The sequence below is a fragment of the Helicoverpa zea genome, chromosome 21 (assembly GCF_022581195.2).
Source record: "Helicoverpa zea isolate HzStark_Cry1AcR chromosome 21, ilHelZeax1.1, whole genome shotgun sequence".
Lineage (NCBI taxonomy): Eukaryota > Metazoa > Arthropoda > Insecta > Lepidoptera > Noctuidae > Helicoverpa > Helicoverpa zea.
Window position 1 is genome coordinate 2,454,671 of NC_061472.1, and position 15,886 is coordinate 2,470,556.

General features: G+C 33.7%; 1 protein-coding gene across 1 annotated transcript; it reads right to left on the reverse strand.

Moving 5' to 3' along the window:
• Positions 1-1,253: 1,253 nt before the first annotated feature.
• On the reverse strand, positions 1,254-9,203 carry LOC124641035. Its single transcript, XM_047179043.1, has 4 exons — positions 9,137-9,203; positions 8,917-9,020; positions 1,736-1,883; positions 1,254-1,476 (listed from the first exon to the last, which is right to left on the reverse strand). Exons 1-4 carry the CDS (start codon positions 9,201-9,203, stop codon positions 1,301-1,303), a joined length of 495 nt encoding a protein of 164 aa, XP_047034999.1. The 3' UTR covers positions 1,254-1,300.
• Positions 9,204-15,886: the final 6,683 nt, after the last annotated feature.

The following is a 15,886-nucleotide window of genomic DNA, read 5'->3' on the forward strand; positions in this document are numbered from 1 at the left end:
AAGTCCGACTCTAACGCGGACGAAGTCGCTGGCATAAGCTAGTTTGAAATAAAAATATGGATATTTGACGGCGCCCAGGGCGACAAACTCCGAAGCTTTGTCAGCATTATAAAGGGTGGAATACAAAATAATATGAAGAAAAATAATAATTTTAAGTATTTCCTTTTGTATTTTATATTTATGGGTGTGGGTTGTGAATGAGATTGACAGGCAGGCAATTTTCTACATTTCATTGAGCAATAAATAAGGGTAAACAAAATATTTCATTGATTTGCAAGCAAGTGAATTATTAAAATATTTTGTGCCTCTTTTGCCGATCCTTTACATGACATCAGTATTCAGAAAACGTAAGACATCTAAAGAAATAGTAAAATGTAGTTATTTAATTTCATCCATAGTTGAATTAGCAAGTAGACAATTTAAAATTACTTACCTAAGTAAGTATATCCATTTTGTTTTCTTACTCATTTAAGACTTTAACCATTTGAAAATGTAACACCAGGTACAGGTTTTCAAGTTTGTATGTACTTTCTAAGTATACTTAAACACCAATGGCTGATAAAAAGGTGAAGGAAAACATCTTGAGGAAACCTGGACTATAAAGTCTGAAATCACCAACCCGCATTGAGCAAGCGTGGTGATTAATGCTCAATCCTTCTCCGTGTGAGAGGAGGCCGCAGCCCAGCAGTGGGACGATAAAAAGGCTGTAACATAGGTACAGGTTTTCGGATATCAAAAATTAGGTACAAAGCGAACGACATATAGGTAAATCATTTGAAAGTCATCATTGTATGGATTATTTACATATTACTTACCTCTGAGCGCAATTTTGTCAGGAGAAATCTAGAGATAATCTCCATTTGAATCAAAAACTTTATATATATAGTCCTCCTTATCGATTTTGACAATCTTGTTATCAAGAAACAAGATAGTGGAAACCAATTAAGATCCCCTTTTTGGTCTGACGGTTGAAAATAGTGGTCAACCTATCCGAAATCTCTTTACAAATCGACTCCATTTAAAAGTTGTCTGGAAGAGATTGCTTTAAGCGATAAGACCGCCTATTGTACTCACACATATTTGTTTGTTATATCCTTGTCTATTTTTGGTGTACGATAAAGAATATTCCTGTTCTATTCAACGACAAAGCAAGCTTTTAAGAAGAAGAAAGAAACAAAAGTGGTTAGAACGAAAGGATGATCATTTTGACTTGCTTTAATTAAATCACAGTTTTCAAGAATTAAGACGCGAAAGAAAAAAAACACTAATAGAACAACAGACAAAATACTTTATTAAAACTTCAATAAGCTGCAAAATGCGTCACCTGCAAGGCTACAATGACATAAGTAATACAAAATGCTGTGGACGTGAACAGCAGGTTGATGTCGAGCGGCACCGCGCGGCAGAGCGTGTATCGGAACGGACGCAGGCGCACGTACTGCAGCGCCGTCTGCAGCTCGAACCGGAGACACTCGTCTGGAAAGAAATTAGATATACAAGGTGTTATAAAATGCCAGTTCTTCATCACCCAGCTTTGTCTCTGGGTCTGTATATTTTAAGAAGATGGACAACATCTCCTTAGCTTAAAGTACCCACACTGCCCTCGACAACACTCATGGTCAAATTGGGGCATGAGTGTTGGTGAGTGCAATTTTAGGCTTTGTAAATTTTTTGTACGTCTTTAACCCAAATAGGCATTCTTCCTGTCGCAATTAAAATTGTGACGAGATCTTACCTGAGGTTCTCAATATTTGTGTGGTTAGAATGGCCTTGATTTTCTCCACTTCACGTATAGTTACCTCTAGAATCACCGCTGGTGAATAGATCATCACTTTTGAATGTAGTAGTGTCAGAAGGGCTCCCAAGAACAGGTCCGAATAATGCTGGAAATATTTTATTACAGTTGTTTGCATTTAGACCATGTGTAGTTAATGGTATGCATTAACTTACCCCAGTAGAATAAAAAACTGTAATGCCGTACAATAGAATAATCACTCCTGAAGTATAACAGACCCAGTTAACAAATAGCTGCAATAAAAAGAAGAGACTTTGAAATGAAATGATAAGATTATTAGGACAGCTCCAGAAATATAAAAGTATATAAAAATAAAATGTACCATAGATTGAAGCTGCTGACCAAGCCCTTCCAAGTAATCTAACAAATTATTATAATAAACCAAACTCTTCCTTACATTTCGGATACTGTTTGCAACGTTATTCCGCGCAGTAATACAAATGGGGACTGAATTGGATGCTACGAATAATCTCAGACACTTCATGCGGTTTTGTAGTAACGCAAAAATGATAATGATTGTCACATAGTAGAGGTCCATGGATATAGCGGCGAGGAAAACAAAAAAATGCTCAATAAATGAGTGAATATACGTTGAACCAAAGCTAGTAATCACATATCGCATAACAGAATTTACAAAAATGATCAAATACGAATAACGGGTGATCAGAGACATTCTTTCGAAACCAATAATTCTGTCGTTCGTCTTGATGGCAGTGAAAAAGTTTAAAAATAGATTAAAGCCGTATATTAAGGACAAGGAGGATATCAAAGCGTATTGAACGATTGAAACGAAGATCAAAGAATAAATAATCTTTTCATGCACTTCAATGAAGTAGAAGTTTGCGACAACGACAGCAGAGAAACAAATGCAGTACAACTTCATGAAATAGCAGATAGGTTTGGATTCGGTGATATTCATGTAACTGCCAAGTAAGAGACGACATGCTGCTATGATTTTAAGCACCCACTCGGATACGATTTGTTGATTCGGAAGCTGTCGCTTGGGTATCATGATGGCAAGTGACTGCTTCAACTTCTGGCTAAACTTCTATTGCCAGTATCAATTTATGACCGTTATGGGAATAAAAAAAAACTCCACTGTTGTTGGTAGTTACACAAGTATGCCCGTGTTTGTGATTAGTATCGCTGTAATTAAAAACTATATTGAGAAGTACAATAATTTATCTGACATTGAGAAGTTTTCCCATTGCGTTTGAATGACCTTCATAAATTCGAAAATAACTGTTTTGTTTTCTGATGATTTTAGGTGATTGGAATTCAAGTATTCCAATATTTGATGTTCTAAAGGAAGATTTATTATTAGTTTTTGGACAGTCTATATTTTTAACCAGGTTGTCATGACTATTCTTAGTCCTTACCCGATTGTAACTAAAGATGGCAAGATTTAGCAGATTAATGAGCTCTTCTGAGACATCAGTTGTTGCCTAGATGTTGCATTCGGTTTTTGTACCTATTTTTCTATCACATATTTTATTAAAATGTATATAAAATCCTCGTCTGTAGCTAATACAACTTAACATCTTCACCAAAAATGAAAATCATGACCCTCATTACTGTCAATGATGCCATTCTATCAACATTTCATATGCAGCAGTTATCTGTCTTTCTTTTGAAACTATTTATAACTCACTCTTAACTCTTATATCGATGGACGTAAAATTTTACAGTTGTTTTTGTAAACATAAAAAAACAATCCCACCAAAAACATTAAATGTAAAAAAGCCAATCCTCTACGCAATTCCTCCACCGTAAAAAGTTTTGAGATCACATAGAAGCCAAGTCCTGTTCAACTTTATTTGTAATAATAAATCAATATTTTGTGACTATATCAATAGTTTCGTTCACTTTACAATAATATTGACTTGGCCATGAGCACAAAAAACTACAAATATAATACAGCATATCTTGGAGAGGTGAAAGTCAAACATGAAGTTTAATATCACAGAATTAAATACTTTTAGTTTATTCAATTGTTACTAAATGACCGACAGTCAGTATCATCCAACATCAATGAACTGCACATGTACTATGGCGCATGTTTAGTCCATGGTGATCTCAAATTCCAATCAGTCCATAATCAGTCCAATCGTAAAATCATGTCCATATAGAATTTATCAATTCAATGGTATTTACACATTATTACAAGGAGCGACTTTTAACTTGTGCTCATGGCCAAGACAGTATTATTGTAATGAGAACAAAACTATTGATATAGTCACAAAATATTGATTTATTATTACAAATAAAGTAGAACAGGACTTGGCTTCTATGTGATCTCAAAACTTTTTACGGTGGAGGAATTGCGTAGAGGATTGGCTTTTTTACATTTAATGTTTTTGGTGGGATCTAATTTATTTTTTGTAGGTCTCTTTCTTCTCTAAGTATAGGTATAACAAATTAAATTAACTTACATGCAACTAACTAAATATATAACAAACTAAATATGTACACCTAAAGTAGCACGTAAACAATATTTTTTTAACCTAAAAAATTTCGAAATTGTTGAATTTTTTAATCGAATATCTTTTAGAATAAAAGAGATTAGGGATGTGAAAAAATAATCGATTATGGAAATAATCGATTTAAAATCGATTTTTTTTTAAGTAAAAATCGATTTTGATGCGTAATTTTTTTATATGAATAATCGATTAACAATCGTTTTTTTTTAAATAATTCAGTCTATTATTACCGATTTTTCATCTGCAACCCCCGACATTAAGTTTGGTCTTCTGGCCCGGAACGCAAACTACCAAAGAATACTATCTCTATGATGTTGTATTAACGCCATCTATGACGACATAACTTCTGTACCTTTAAGACAGTTTAGTTGATTTATTTAATCAAACATTCACTAGATGGAGTCAGTGAACTATACTATTTTACTGACATTTGGTTGATATGTCATTCATTATTCGTTAGTGAAACTCCGTAAAACGAAAGCTTTTCGCTACTAAAAGTTTTGAGTTTTATAAAGTATTATTAAAAGTCTAGTCAACAATGTCTACGACTAAAAGGACGACAAGTACTTGGCGTCAATATTTCCATGTTGACAATAAATCCGGCAATGCTAGATGTAAACATTGCCCTAAAATTTTGAAGACGTGCAGTAATACTACCAATTTAAAACAGCACATGGAAAGGAAACACTCTAGTCTCATAAATTATATTGAAAATAAAGAGGTAAGTGCCTACAATTTGGATTTAATTAGGAGAGAACACAAAAAATTTATGATTTTCAGTTTTATATCATTCTGCAACACTCGCACTCTCTCACATTATTCTCATATTATTAATCATACACTAAATCTCGCCGAAACACAAGTTTTTGAAAAAAATACAAATAAGAAAACATGCACTTTTAGTTTTGCCGCCTTAAAAACCTTCCAGGCCATTGAGTGACATTAATGACAAAAGTCTTATTTTGACAGTTCTAGTTTAGGGTTGCGTGTTTAAAAATCGAAAGATATATGTACCGATTCAGATAACAAATTAATTTACGATCTAAACAGTGGTTGATCAAGTCAAAATTTTGTTTTATTTTGATTGGCTTCTATGATACGAAATCTTCTTTTACTTTGGTAGCCATATGCTAAAGGATATTTTTAACCAATTATGATTTGGTTGTAGGATCATACTGTCAAATCGGGAAACAATTCGCAGGAAGAATCAAACACATACTTGTTTGCTGAGCCATCGACATCTACACGTTCTGAAGACTCTGTGATTACCATACCGATTATTTCCGCATCTCAAATTTACGATTCTGTAGGGTCTTCAACTCCTAAACGACAAAAAATGGGTATAGAAGCATCATTCTCAAAAATATCGGAATTTGGATCCGGAGGCTCAAAACACAAGCAGATTACAGACGCCATAGCAGAAATGATATACCGCGATAATCTTCCTTTCAGCGTGGTCGAAGGAGAAGGGTTCGGAAAACTGATTAAATTACTTGCACCATTATATAAAATCCCATGTCGCAAAACGATAACCGGCATCATTGATGGAAAATACGAGGAAAAAAAAACTATTTTAATAAAAAAGTTACAATCCGTTACCAATGTATGTTTAACGATTGACGAATGGAAGGATTTACAACTGAAGAGCTACCTGGGAGTAACTCTTCATTGTATCAACAATTTTAAAACTGTTTCTTTCAATATAGCTTGTGAGCCGCTTTCGGAGAGTCATACCGCCGAATATTTATCAACCACTATTAAAAATATATGTGAAGAATGGGAAATTCCCGATGAAAAAATTGTGGCCGTCACTACCGACAATGGTGCAAATATAGTAAAAGCCATTGAATTAGCATTCGGTAGATCAAAGCATATTCGTTGCATAGCCCACACATTAAACCTTGTTGTGCAAAATTCAGTCATGGTGAATGAAATAAAAGTATTTATTGATAAAGTTCGCAGAATTGTACAATGGTTCCATCAGAGCGGAGTTGGTGCAGACGAATTAAGAAATTCTCAAAAGGCTGAAAATGTACCAGAAGGAAAAATTAAACACCTGGTAGGAGATGTTTCAACGCGTTGGAATTCACAATTGCATATGCTTGAAAGGTTTATAGCTATGAGTGGGACAGTGGGCGGCATTTTGTTAAATCACCCTAATGCTCCTCCTATGGTTCAAGCTAGTGAAATTGCCGTACTGAAAGAGGTCGTCAAAATTCTCAAACCGTTTGAAAAAGTAACCGAGGAGATGTGTAGTGAAAAATATGTCAGCGCAAGCAAAGCTATTCCCATTATAATGTGCCTAAAACAGTTTTTGGAAAAAGCAGATCCAATGCATGAATTGGCAGTTCAATTAAAAAATTCAATATTAAATGAATTTAACAAACGTTTCGACCATATTCAAAAAGTTCATTTGTTTAATACAGCAACATTTTTAGATCCTCGATTTAAAAAATTACACTTGAGTGATGGAACATATTTAGCAAAGACAATTAACTATATAAAACGATGTATTGAAGAAAACCGAGGGCGAGAACCTGAGCATTGCCCACCATCAAATACTTCGGCTGCTGCTAATGTAGATAATGATGACATTTGGGAAGCCCATAACAAGCTGTTGTTGGAGACTATAAATAGTCAAAATCACAGTCAGACATCGGAATTAAACTTATACATAGCTGCACCTCTCATAGGTTTGAAAGAAGACCCGTTAGAATCCTGGAGAAGCTATGAGGGAGCTTATCCCCAACTCACACAGTTGGCGTGTAAGCACCTTCTGGTACCTGCTTCTTCGGCTCCAGCAGAGAGACTGTTTTCGAAAGCTGGAGCCATATTAACAAAGACCAGGAGCCGAATTTTATCTAAACGACTACCTAAACTATTGCTACTAAACTCATTGGTTACGGATTTTTAGTTTTTTTTTTTTTATATAATATTTGAATAATTAAATTTTGTTAATTTTTGTGACAAACATTTTAATTTGAACTACGATGGCTACGAATTTTTTTTTTTTTTTTTTTTAATATTTGATTAATTAAATTTTGTTTATTTATGTGGAAAACATTTTAGTTTGAATTCGTTGGTTACGGTTGTTTTTGTTGATTTATGTGAAAAACATTTTAATTTGAACCTTTAATAATATAATATATAAATAAGTTGATTGTTATAAAACGTTAATTTGTGTTGATTACATATAAGAACTTAAAATTTTTGTTGTTTATTTTTAATTTATAAATCTATAGATATACTATTTATGGGACTCATTGTGAAAATAATTGATAAATTAGGAAAAAATCGATTAATATTTAAAAATCGATTATTTTCTTAAGAAAAATCGATTTTTCCTAGTGATAAATTAATCGATTAGTAAAAAATCGATTTTTTATGTTAAATGTCACATCCCTAAAAGAGATTTATTTCAGAGGTAGATGACGCTATCACATGAAATTATTAGATTTTTTTTTTAAGTACTACTTATACTAAGCTATGTAACGAAACCATAGCGCGATTTAGACCAGGACAACGCCATCTATCGAGCGAGCATGCAGTGTTTATCGCACTGCTTTAATATGAAAGATTTTATCATTATTCATTTCATTTAAACCTAGCTTTTTTATTCATATGTTGTATATTTAATACATAATAACAATATACCACTACGTAACAATAAAACAAATAGTAACATTTTGTACATAAATAAATAACAAAGTTATCAATGCAGACAAAATTCATACACAATGTTCTTGAAAAACCGCAAATATAAATTTGTTTCCTATTTTTTAATTAAGTTTTAAGGTTTTTATAATTTTCCCTTTATATGTAGGTAATAACCTATCTTGTTGCCAAATTTGAAGGTTCTAAGTTTGCTAGAAGTACCTTAGACTTTTGATGATCGGTCAGTGAGTGAGTCAGTGACAAAATGGTGTAACTTTGATCGCTCATATCTCGTAAACTATTTATTCAAATGTCTTGTAATTTTGAGACTGAGCTTGTTCTAATACTTACTCTTGGTCATCGAAAACCTAAACTCCTAGCTTTGTTCACATGGAAGATACAGGGGGCTGAAATAGCCGCGAAACGCTTCGAGAAAAGATGGTACGGCCGTGCCCGCTTTGCTCGAGTCTTGGCTGGGGCACTGCCGTGCCCTCAGATTATGTTTATGCAACACGTCATTCATCTTGATTGAGTGCGTTTTCTGGAAGGTTCTATTTATTTCGGCCCTCCGTGTTTTTATTGTAGGTACCTACTCACTTAATATTTAATTTTATATAGAAGAAAATTTATGCAACCGGGATGCGTGATGATTTTTTAGATAAGAGCAACTATAAAAATGTCTAGTTTGCACTGCTGTCGACTGAGATTACCGTGGTCGTTTCGATCCATACTTTCATGTATACAGGTGTACCCTGAGTATTTACTAGGGCTTATTTACTGAGACGTACTTTTTATACTGATTTTACTTGTTTATGATGCTGATGTAAAACTTCTTCGAGATTTCTCGTGTCCCAAAAACGCTGTTCAAATTATAGACCATTTTCACACAAACATTAACATTTTATTTAAATATCTACATTATTCAGCAAAATGGTGTAACTGCAAAGCTACAATGACATAAGTAATACAAAATGCTGTGGAGGTGACCAGCAGGTTGATGTCGAGCGGCACCGCGCGGCAGAGCGTGTATCGGAAAGGACGCAGGCGCACGTACTGCAGCGCCGTCTGCAGCTCGAACCGGAAACACTCGTCTGGAAAGAAATTAGATATACAACGTGTTATAGAATGCCAGTTCTTCATCACCCAGCTTTGTCTCTGGGTCTGTATATTTTAAGAAGATGGGCAACATCTCCTTGGCTTAAAGTACCCACACTGCATTCACCAACACTCATGGTCAAGTTGGGGCATGAATGTGCAATTTTACGCTGCGTCATTTTTCTGTACGTCTATAACGCAAATAGGCATTCTTCCTGACGCAATTAAAATTGTGAGGAGATCTTACCTGAGGTTCTCAATATTTGTGTGGTTAGAATGGACTTGATTTTCTCCACTTCACGTATAGTTACCTCTACAATCACCGCTGGTGAATAGATCATCACTTTTGATTGTAGTACCCCTATCGTAAGGGTTCCTAAGAATAGGTCCGTATAGTGCTGGAAACATTTTATTTCATTTATTTATTTTCTTTTTTCGTGTCGATGACATGTTTTACAGTGACACTACAGTTTGTCAGCATAATATGCCGCCACAGCGAGAGCACGGTCGGACGCGTTCATAAGGTCCTCCCGCGAGCAAGTTTCAGGGCACAGTGGGCATGCGGTGAGGTGGGACATGGTCTGCACAGCAGGCCCGTACTCGCACCTTAGATCATTTACAGTTAATGTTATGAATTAACTTACCCCAGTGGAATAAAATACTATAATGCCGTATAACAGGATAATCACTCTTGAAGTATAACAAATCCAGTTAACAAATAGCTGCAATAAAAAAAGAGACTTAGAAATGAAATGGTGTCTATGACCAGTTCTGGTAATGCAAAAAAATGTAGGTAAAAATTAAATGTACCATAGATTGAAGCTGCTGACCAAACCCTTCCAAGTAATCTAACAAATTATTATAATAAACCAAACTCTTCCTTACATTTCGGATACTGTTTGCAACGTTATTCCGCGCAGTAATACAAATGGGGACAGAATTGGATGCTACGAATAATCTCAGACACTTCATGCGGTTTTGTAGTAACGCAAAAATGATAATGATTGTCACATAGTAGAGGTCCATGGATATAGCGGCGAGGAAAACAAAAAAATGCTCAATAAATGAGTGAATATACGTTGAACCAAAGCTAGTAATCACATATCGCATAACAGAATTTACAAAAATGATCAAATACGAATAACGGGTGATCAGAGACATTCTTTCGAAACCAATAATTCTGTCGTTCGTCTTGATGGCAGTGAAAAAGTTTAAAAATAGATTAAAGCCGTATATTAAAGACAAGGAGGATATCAAAGCGTATTGAACGATTGAAACGAAGATCGAAGAATAAATAATCTTTTCATGCACTTCAATGAAGTAGAAGTTTGCGACAACGACAGCAGAGAAACAAATGCAGTACAACTTCATGAAATAGCAGATAGGTTTGGATTCGGTGATATTCATGTAACTGCCAAGTAAGAGACGACATGCTGCAATGATTTTAAGTACCCACTCGGATACGATTAGTTGATTCGGAAGCTTTCGCTTGGGTATCATGATGGCAAGTGACTGCTTCAACTTCTGGCTAAGCTTCTATTGCCAGTATCAATTTATGTCCGTTGTGGGAATATAAATAAACTCCACTTTTGCTGGTAGCGACACAAGTATATATGAATTCACAGGTGTGCCCGTGTTTTTGATTAGTATCGCTGTTATTAAAATCTATATTGAGAAGTACAATAATTTATAATATGACCTTGAGATTTTTTCCATTTAGTATGAATGTTCTTCTTAATTTCTAAATGAACTGTTTTGTACCTTGGGTGTTTGAAGTACAGACATTCCAATATTTGATGATCTATAAGACGACATTTCATTAGTTTTTGGACATTCTTAATTTAACAAGGTTGTCATGACTATTCTCAGTTCTTGCCCATTTGCCAAATGAGCGTAATTTTTGGCAGGTGAAATCAAACCTCCATATGAATCAAATAACTTTAAAAACTAATTTGTTTATCAGCTTCACATTTATAAAGAAAATGATCATCCCTTCGTTGTGACCAATTTTGTTTCTTGAAAAACTTGCTTTGCGGTTGAACTGAATAGAATATTCTTTATTGTAGGTACACCAAACGTAGAAAAGGACATAACAAACAAATATGTGTGTGGGAGTACAATAGGCGGTCTTATCGCTTAAAGCAATCTCTTCCAGACAACTTTTAGATGGAGTCAATTTGTAAAGATATAGATTTCGGATAGGTTGACCACTATTTTCAACTGACGGTTGAAAATAGTGGTCCAAAAAGATCTTAATTGGTTATCACTATATTGTTTTCTGATAACAATTGCAAACTTGACAAATCAAATTTTAAGTGTATCAGTTTCAAAATAAAGTTATAATAGTTTAATCAAATTTCTAGTGTATCAGCTTCAAATTTATAAAGTTTTTGATTCATACGGAGATTACATTTCTCCTGACAAAATCTGAGCTCAGGTAGGAAATATGTAAATAATACATAATGTATGACTTGATGACATTTATATGATTTATGTGTCGTTCGCTTTGTAATCTTTGATATCCGAAAAGCTACACTTGGGTACCTACCTACATGGTGTTTCGTTTTTAAATTGTTAAATGAGTAAGAAAAACCAAATGGATATACTTAGGTACCTACCTAAGTCATTTTAAATTGCCTACTTGCTTATAAAATTATGGATTAGAATAAGTGACCTACCTATTATTATTTATTTAGACGTCTTATCTTTTCTTAATACCTTCTTATAAGTCATGTAAAGGACCGGCAGAAGAGGCACAAATATTTTATCCATTCACTTGCAAATCAATGAAATATTTTGTTTTCCCTTATTTATTACTCTAAGAAATGTGTCTTTAAATTGCCTGCCTATCAATCTAACACACTCATAAATCTAAAAAACAAAAGGGAATACTGAAAATTATTATTTTCCTACATATTATTTTGTATTCCACCCTGTATAATGCTGACAAAGCTTCGGTATCTGTCGCCCTGGGCGCCGTTTAATATGCTAATACTTGCCGAATATAGGACGTAGCCTTTTGTATATTTTTTTACCTCTCTTGTTGAGTGACGTCTATTATATTGACAGTCCGTTACCTGAGTTGCTGCCAAATTCTGTAAGTTGTAAAAAGTTCTAACGACCTACGAAGTAGTGAAACTGGTATGGTGAGAAAAACTTATAAATGAAAGGCCGGTAATTAAGTACTTTGAATTAGGCCTTAATAGTCGTTTTACAAGGTTTCGGTTTAGCAATCAAGAAGGTACCTATAAAAAGAAGCTTTTTAACTAAAAGAGTTTCCGGCATAGCATTATTTTTATTCACCTTACTAGCTTAGCTGGCCCGGCAACCCTGGACCTTAACAAATACAAGCTGTTGATTTGCATGCGTGCCATAGTCAATGACGTAATTATACTAATGATTCTCAACCCATATCAACAAAAAAATTGGTACGAAAATTTTTGATTTTAATTTTTTTTCGTAAATTCGTCAATGTCACCTACCCGTTTTTAAACTCGGCGCGTATGTTACTGGCCTCAAAACCGTGCTGCTCCCTCACAGAAACGCAAACACAAAGCATACGAAACGATTATTCATAAATTTCATTCATAAAATTGGATTACTTCTGAAATACTACGACATTACAATGACAAATAAAACAGTGCATAATAGCTATTTCCCGTCTACTGTATTTCCAATCGATTATTTATGTATTTTATGTCCTCCTCCTGAAGTATGGCACAAATGCAAATCAACACCTTGTATTATCAAATCAAAACAAAATGACCGAGGCGATTTGATAGATAATATTTTACATCCTGTATTCACCCTCGGGAATTCGAATAACAATCCCTCCACATAAAAACCTGTATGCTACAAATAAAAGTAGGTAGGTAAGGAACCTTGCCAATTTGTAGCTACTTTACGTTTCCAATCGCTGGAGGCAATAACTTCATTCTATTTTATTCTTCAAATCGTTACAGGTCTTCTTAAAACAAATTACTTTTAAGACAACAAACGGCAGTCGAGTTAGAGGGCAAAAATATTCATGTAATTTTTCTTAAGTTAAGAATAAGCCTAGAAGAGTGGCTACAAAATTAACTGGTAGAAGCTTAGGCTATAGATATTGTCCATAGGCTATACTTAGAGGTTCCTATAACTTGAAAGTACCTATAAATATCAATAAAGAGATGGAAATCCTTTCCACTTCCATTTATATGCCGTACTATTTTAACGCACTTCAAAATCCTAAAATCCATGGCTTCAAACGAAACGCATCTCAATTCCAGTGACGTCACCTCCTATAAAAATAAACAAAAAGAACTCTATACTTTATGCCCCACACGGGACGACCATAAACTCCAATAGAACAGAAAGGTATTCACTCGTAATGTTCGGGAAAATTTTAAATTTTACGACTTCAAATACTTTAATCGACTTTTTATTGTCGTTTTAGTACTGAACCCGTTAAACGTCTTTTAAATATTGAATATGAGATTAATTGTCTGTAAACGTTTTAAATGCTGGATTTTTCTAATATGCATGTCCGTAGCAGACTACCTATTTGATATTTCCCTCACCATACTATCTTCTGCTCGTAAGAAAGTCCAAGCTATTTGAATTACAATTTCGAACTAAAAGAAAACAAGCTTTACGTCCTATCGAATTCATTTTCATGTTACCTATTCGTATTAGTGTGTACGTAGACACTTTTTGTTGAGTACCTAACCTAACCTATCCCATATCACCTACCTAATATCAGACATTATTTACCTTAATACCGTTAATCCAATCCAAATTCAAATGGTGGTACTATTTTGGGTATTTCGCATTAGAAAATCATAAGTTTTATATGCAATTACATTATGTAAATATCAAAATTTAATATCCATCATCTTTTCATTCAGAACCATAAATGACGTGCTACTAATAAATAGAGCGTTCCTAACCCAAGCAATAACGTAAATTGAAAATTCTCAGCGCACAAGCGGAGGTGTAATATTTCAGTGTCCAAACTAACGTTCGCGTCGGACTTAAACCCTGTTTAAATGAAAACTAATTTTAATATTAATGCTAGGTCTTATTGCTGGGAAGCTCTGAAAAGATGCTATTTTTTACTGTTAAGAAAAGTTAGATTAATATTACGGTTTTCATTGTATAATGGTTGGGTTTGAAGCTACTTTTCATGCAGAGCGTAAATGCTTAACCACTGGTCACTTTTTATCCATTCTTGGTACTTTTTGTTAGCATTGTTAGCGTGTGAAAAGGTTCGATAAATATTTTTACAGCTTCAAAAACGCAATTTTCTGCCGAACTGATTACGATGGATCAATGACTACGTAGTAGCTGTTGAATGCAAAGTAAATCAGTATCAATGAGGATTTATATAAGGTGAGAAAACAGAAAAAATATAGTTCATTTTATAATTCATTTTATTAGCTTACATACCACATTAGCATGCAACTAACAAATAACAAAATTGTCCTACTTATAATACGTTCGATCATCAATTTTATACACTACTAAACTACAACATACATTTGAGAATACAAATGTTTTTTCATACGCGTAGCGACATCTGTCATTAGAAACTAGAAGTAATCAAGTACGCTCTCCACCGGTAGATGGCGCTGTACAAACTGAATCATGACATTGGAATTTGCGCGACGACATACAAAACACTATGTACATATTTTACTTTCGTAAAATTCAAAGGTAAAAAAATTATATAACTACATAAGATTACGATATCCAGCTTTTTAAAATGGCTACAAGTTGATTTCTGTACATTAGATGTAGAATGAATATTTTATGTAAATATGGTCAGTTTAAACCAACGTCAAGGTTTTATTTTTTCTGCCAGCAGATTTGATAATGATATAATATAGATAGATGTTAGCAATTCCCACATTAATGATTACTTAACATGTTAATTCTCCATTGCTTACCAAGAATTCTACTTTTTTAATTCAAATACATATTATAAATGGTTATTGATCGCTACAAGATTTATTCATATGACGAATGAGTTCTAATTAAATATGAAATTGTGTTAATTATAATATTTATTCAGTACTATGCGTTAGTTATATTAGTTGGTACTGTTATAGAGATGCACTATTGCTAAGATCCTAAATGCCTATTTTCTGAATTGAAGTTACGCTTATTTTATTGACTAATTAAGTGGCAGTATTTTCAATTCGCATATCTATCGTTGTTAATATTGTAGCAGTTTTAAACACAATATTGATTACATACTTATCTAAATTGGAGTTGAAGTTCACCCTGAACTATATTATACGATTGGTTAGTTCTAAAATATTTGATCACGCACATAATAATATAAAGGTGATATATAAAGAAAAATATACAAAATTCTTACTATCCGTTGATCCCAATGTTTAGAAAATTAAGTCCCTCCACAGAAATCATTCATTTCTAGCATAACTCCGATTAAAGTTCTTAACCATATTTTGGAAATAGGTGGTTGGAGTAACCTAGAAACACTTTTTGATGTCCAATTTTATAATCTAACTACAAGTTGGCACTATAATCACTTTTCTTACACTTCCGAAAATACTTACAATTTCACATCACGATCAAAAATAATAATTAAATGGACGATAAACTTTAAGTAATAAATTGATTGACAATTATTGTTTATTTATATAAAAAATAATTGCATTGACATTAAAAAATAACTACTTAAAATAAGTAAAATCGAGTACCCGAGTTCCTGTGTATAAAAATATTTATGTTTTCATCCTGCGTCGCTATTATGCAAGTAAATGAAGATTCTCGCGATGGCAATGCGTTTGCTGTTTCTGCCGATAGATGGCGTTATTTTCACTGCAGATAATATTGATAGCAGTATACCTCATGG

Coding starts and splice junctions, on each gene's coding strand:
- LOC124641035 (XM_047179043.1), bottom strand. CDS start 9,203: ATGACGCAGCGTAAAATTGCACATTCATGCCCCAACTTGACCATGAGT. Junction 1,884..8,916: donor CGCTCGACATCAACCTGCTG/GTCACCTCCACA, acceptor AAATATTTCCAG/CATTATTCGGACCTGTTCTT. Junction 1,477..1,735: donor ACAAATATTGAGAACCTCAG/GTAAGATCTCGT, acceptor ATTTCTTTCCAG/ACGAGTGTCTCCGGTTCGAG.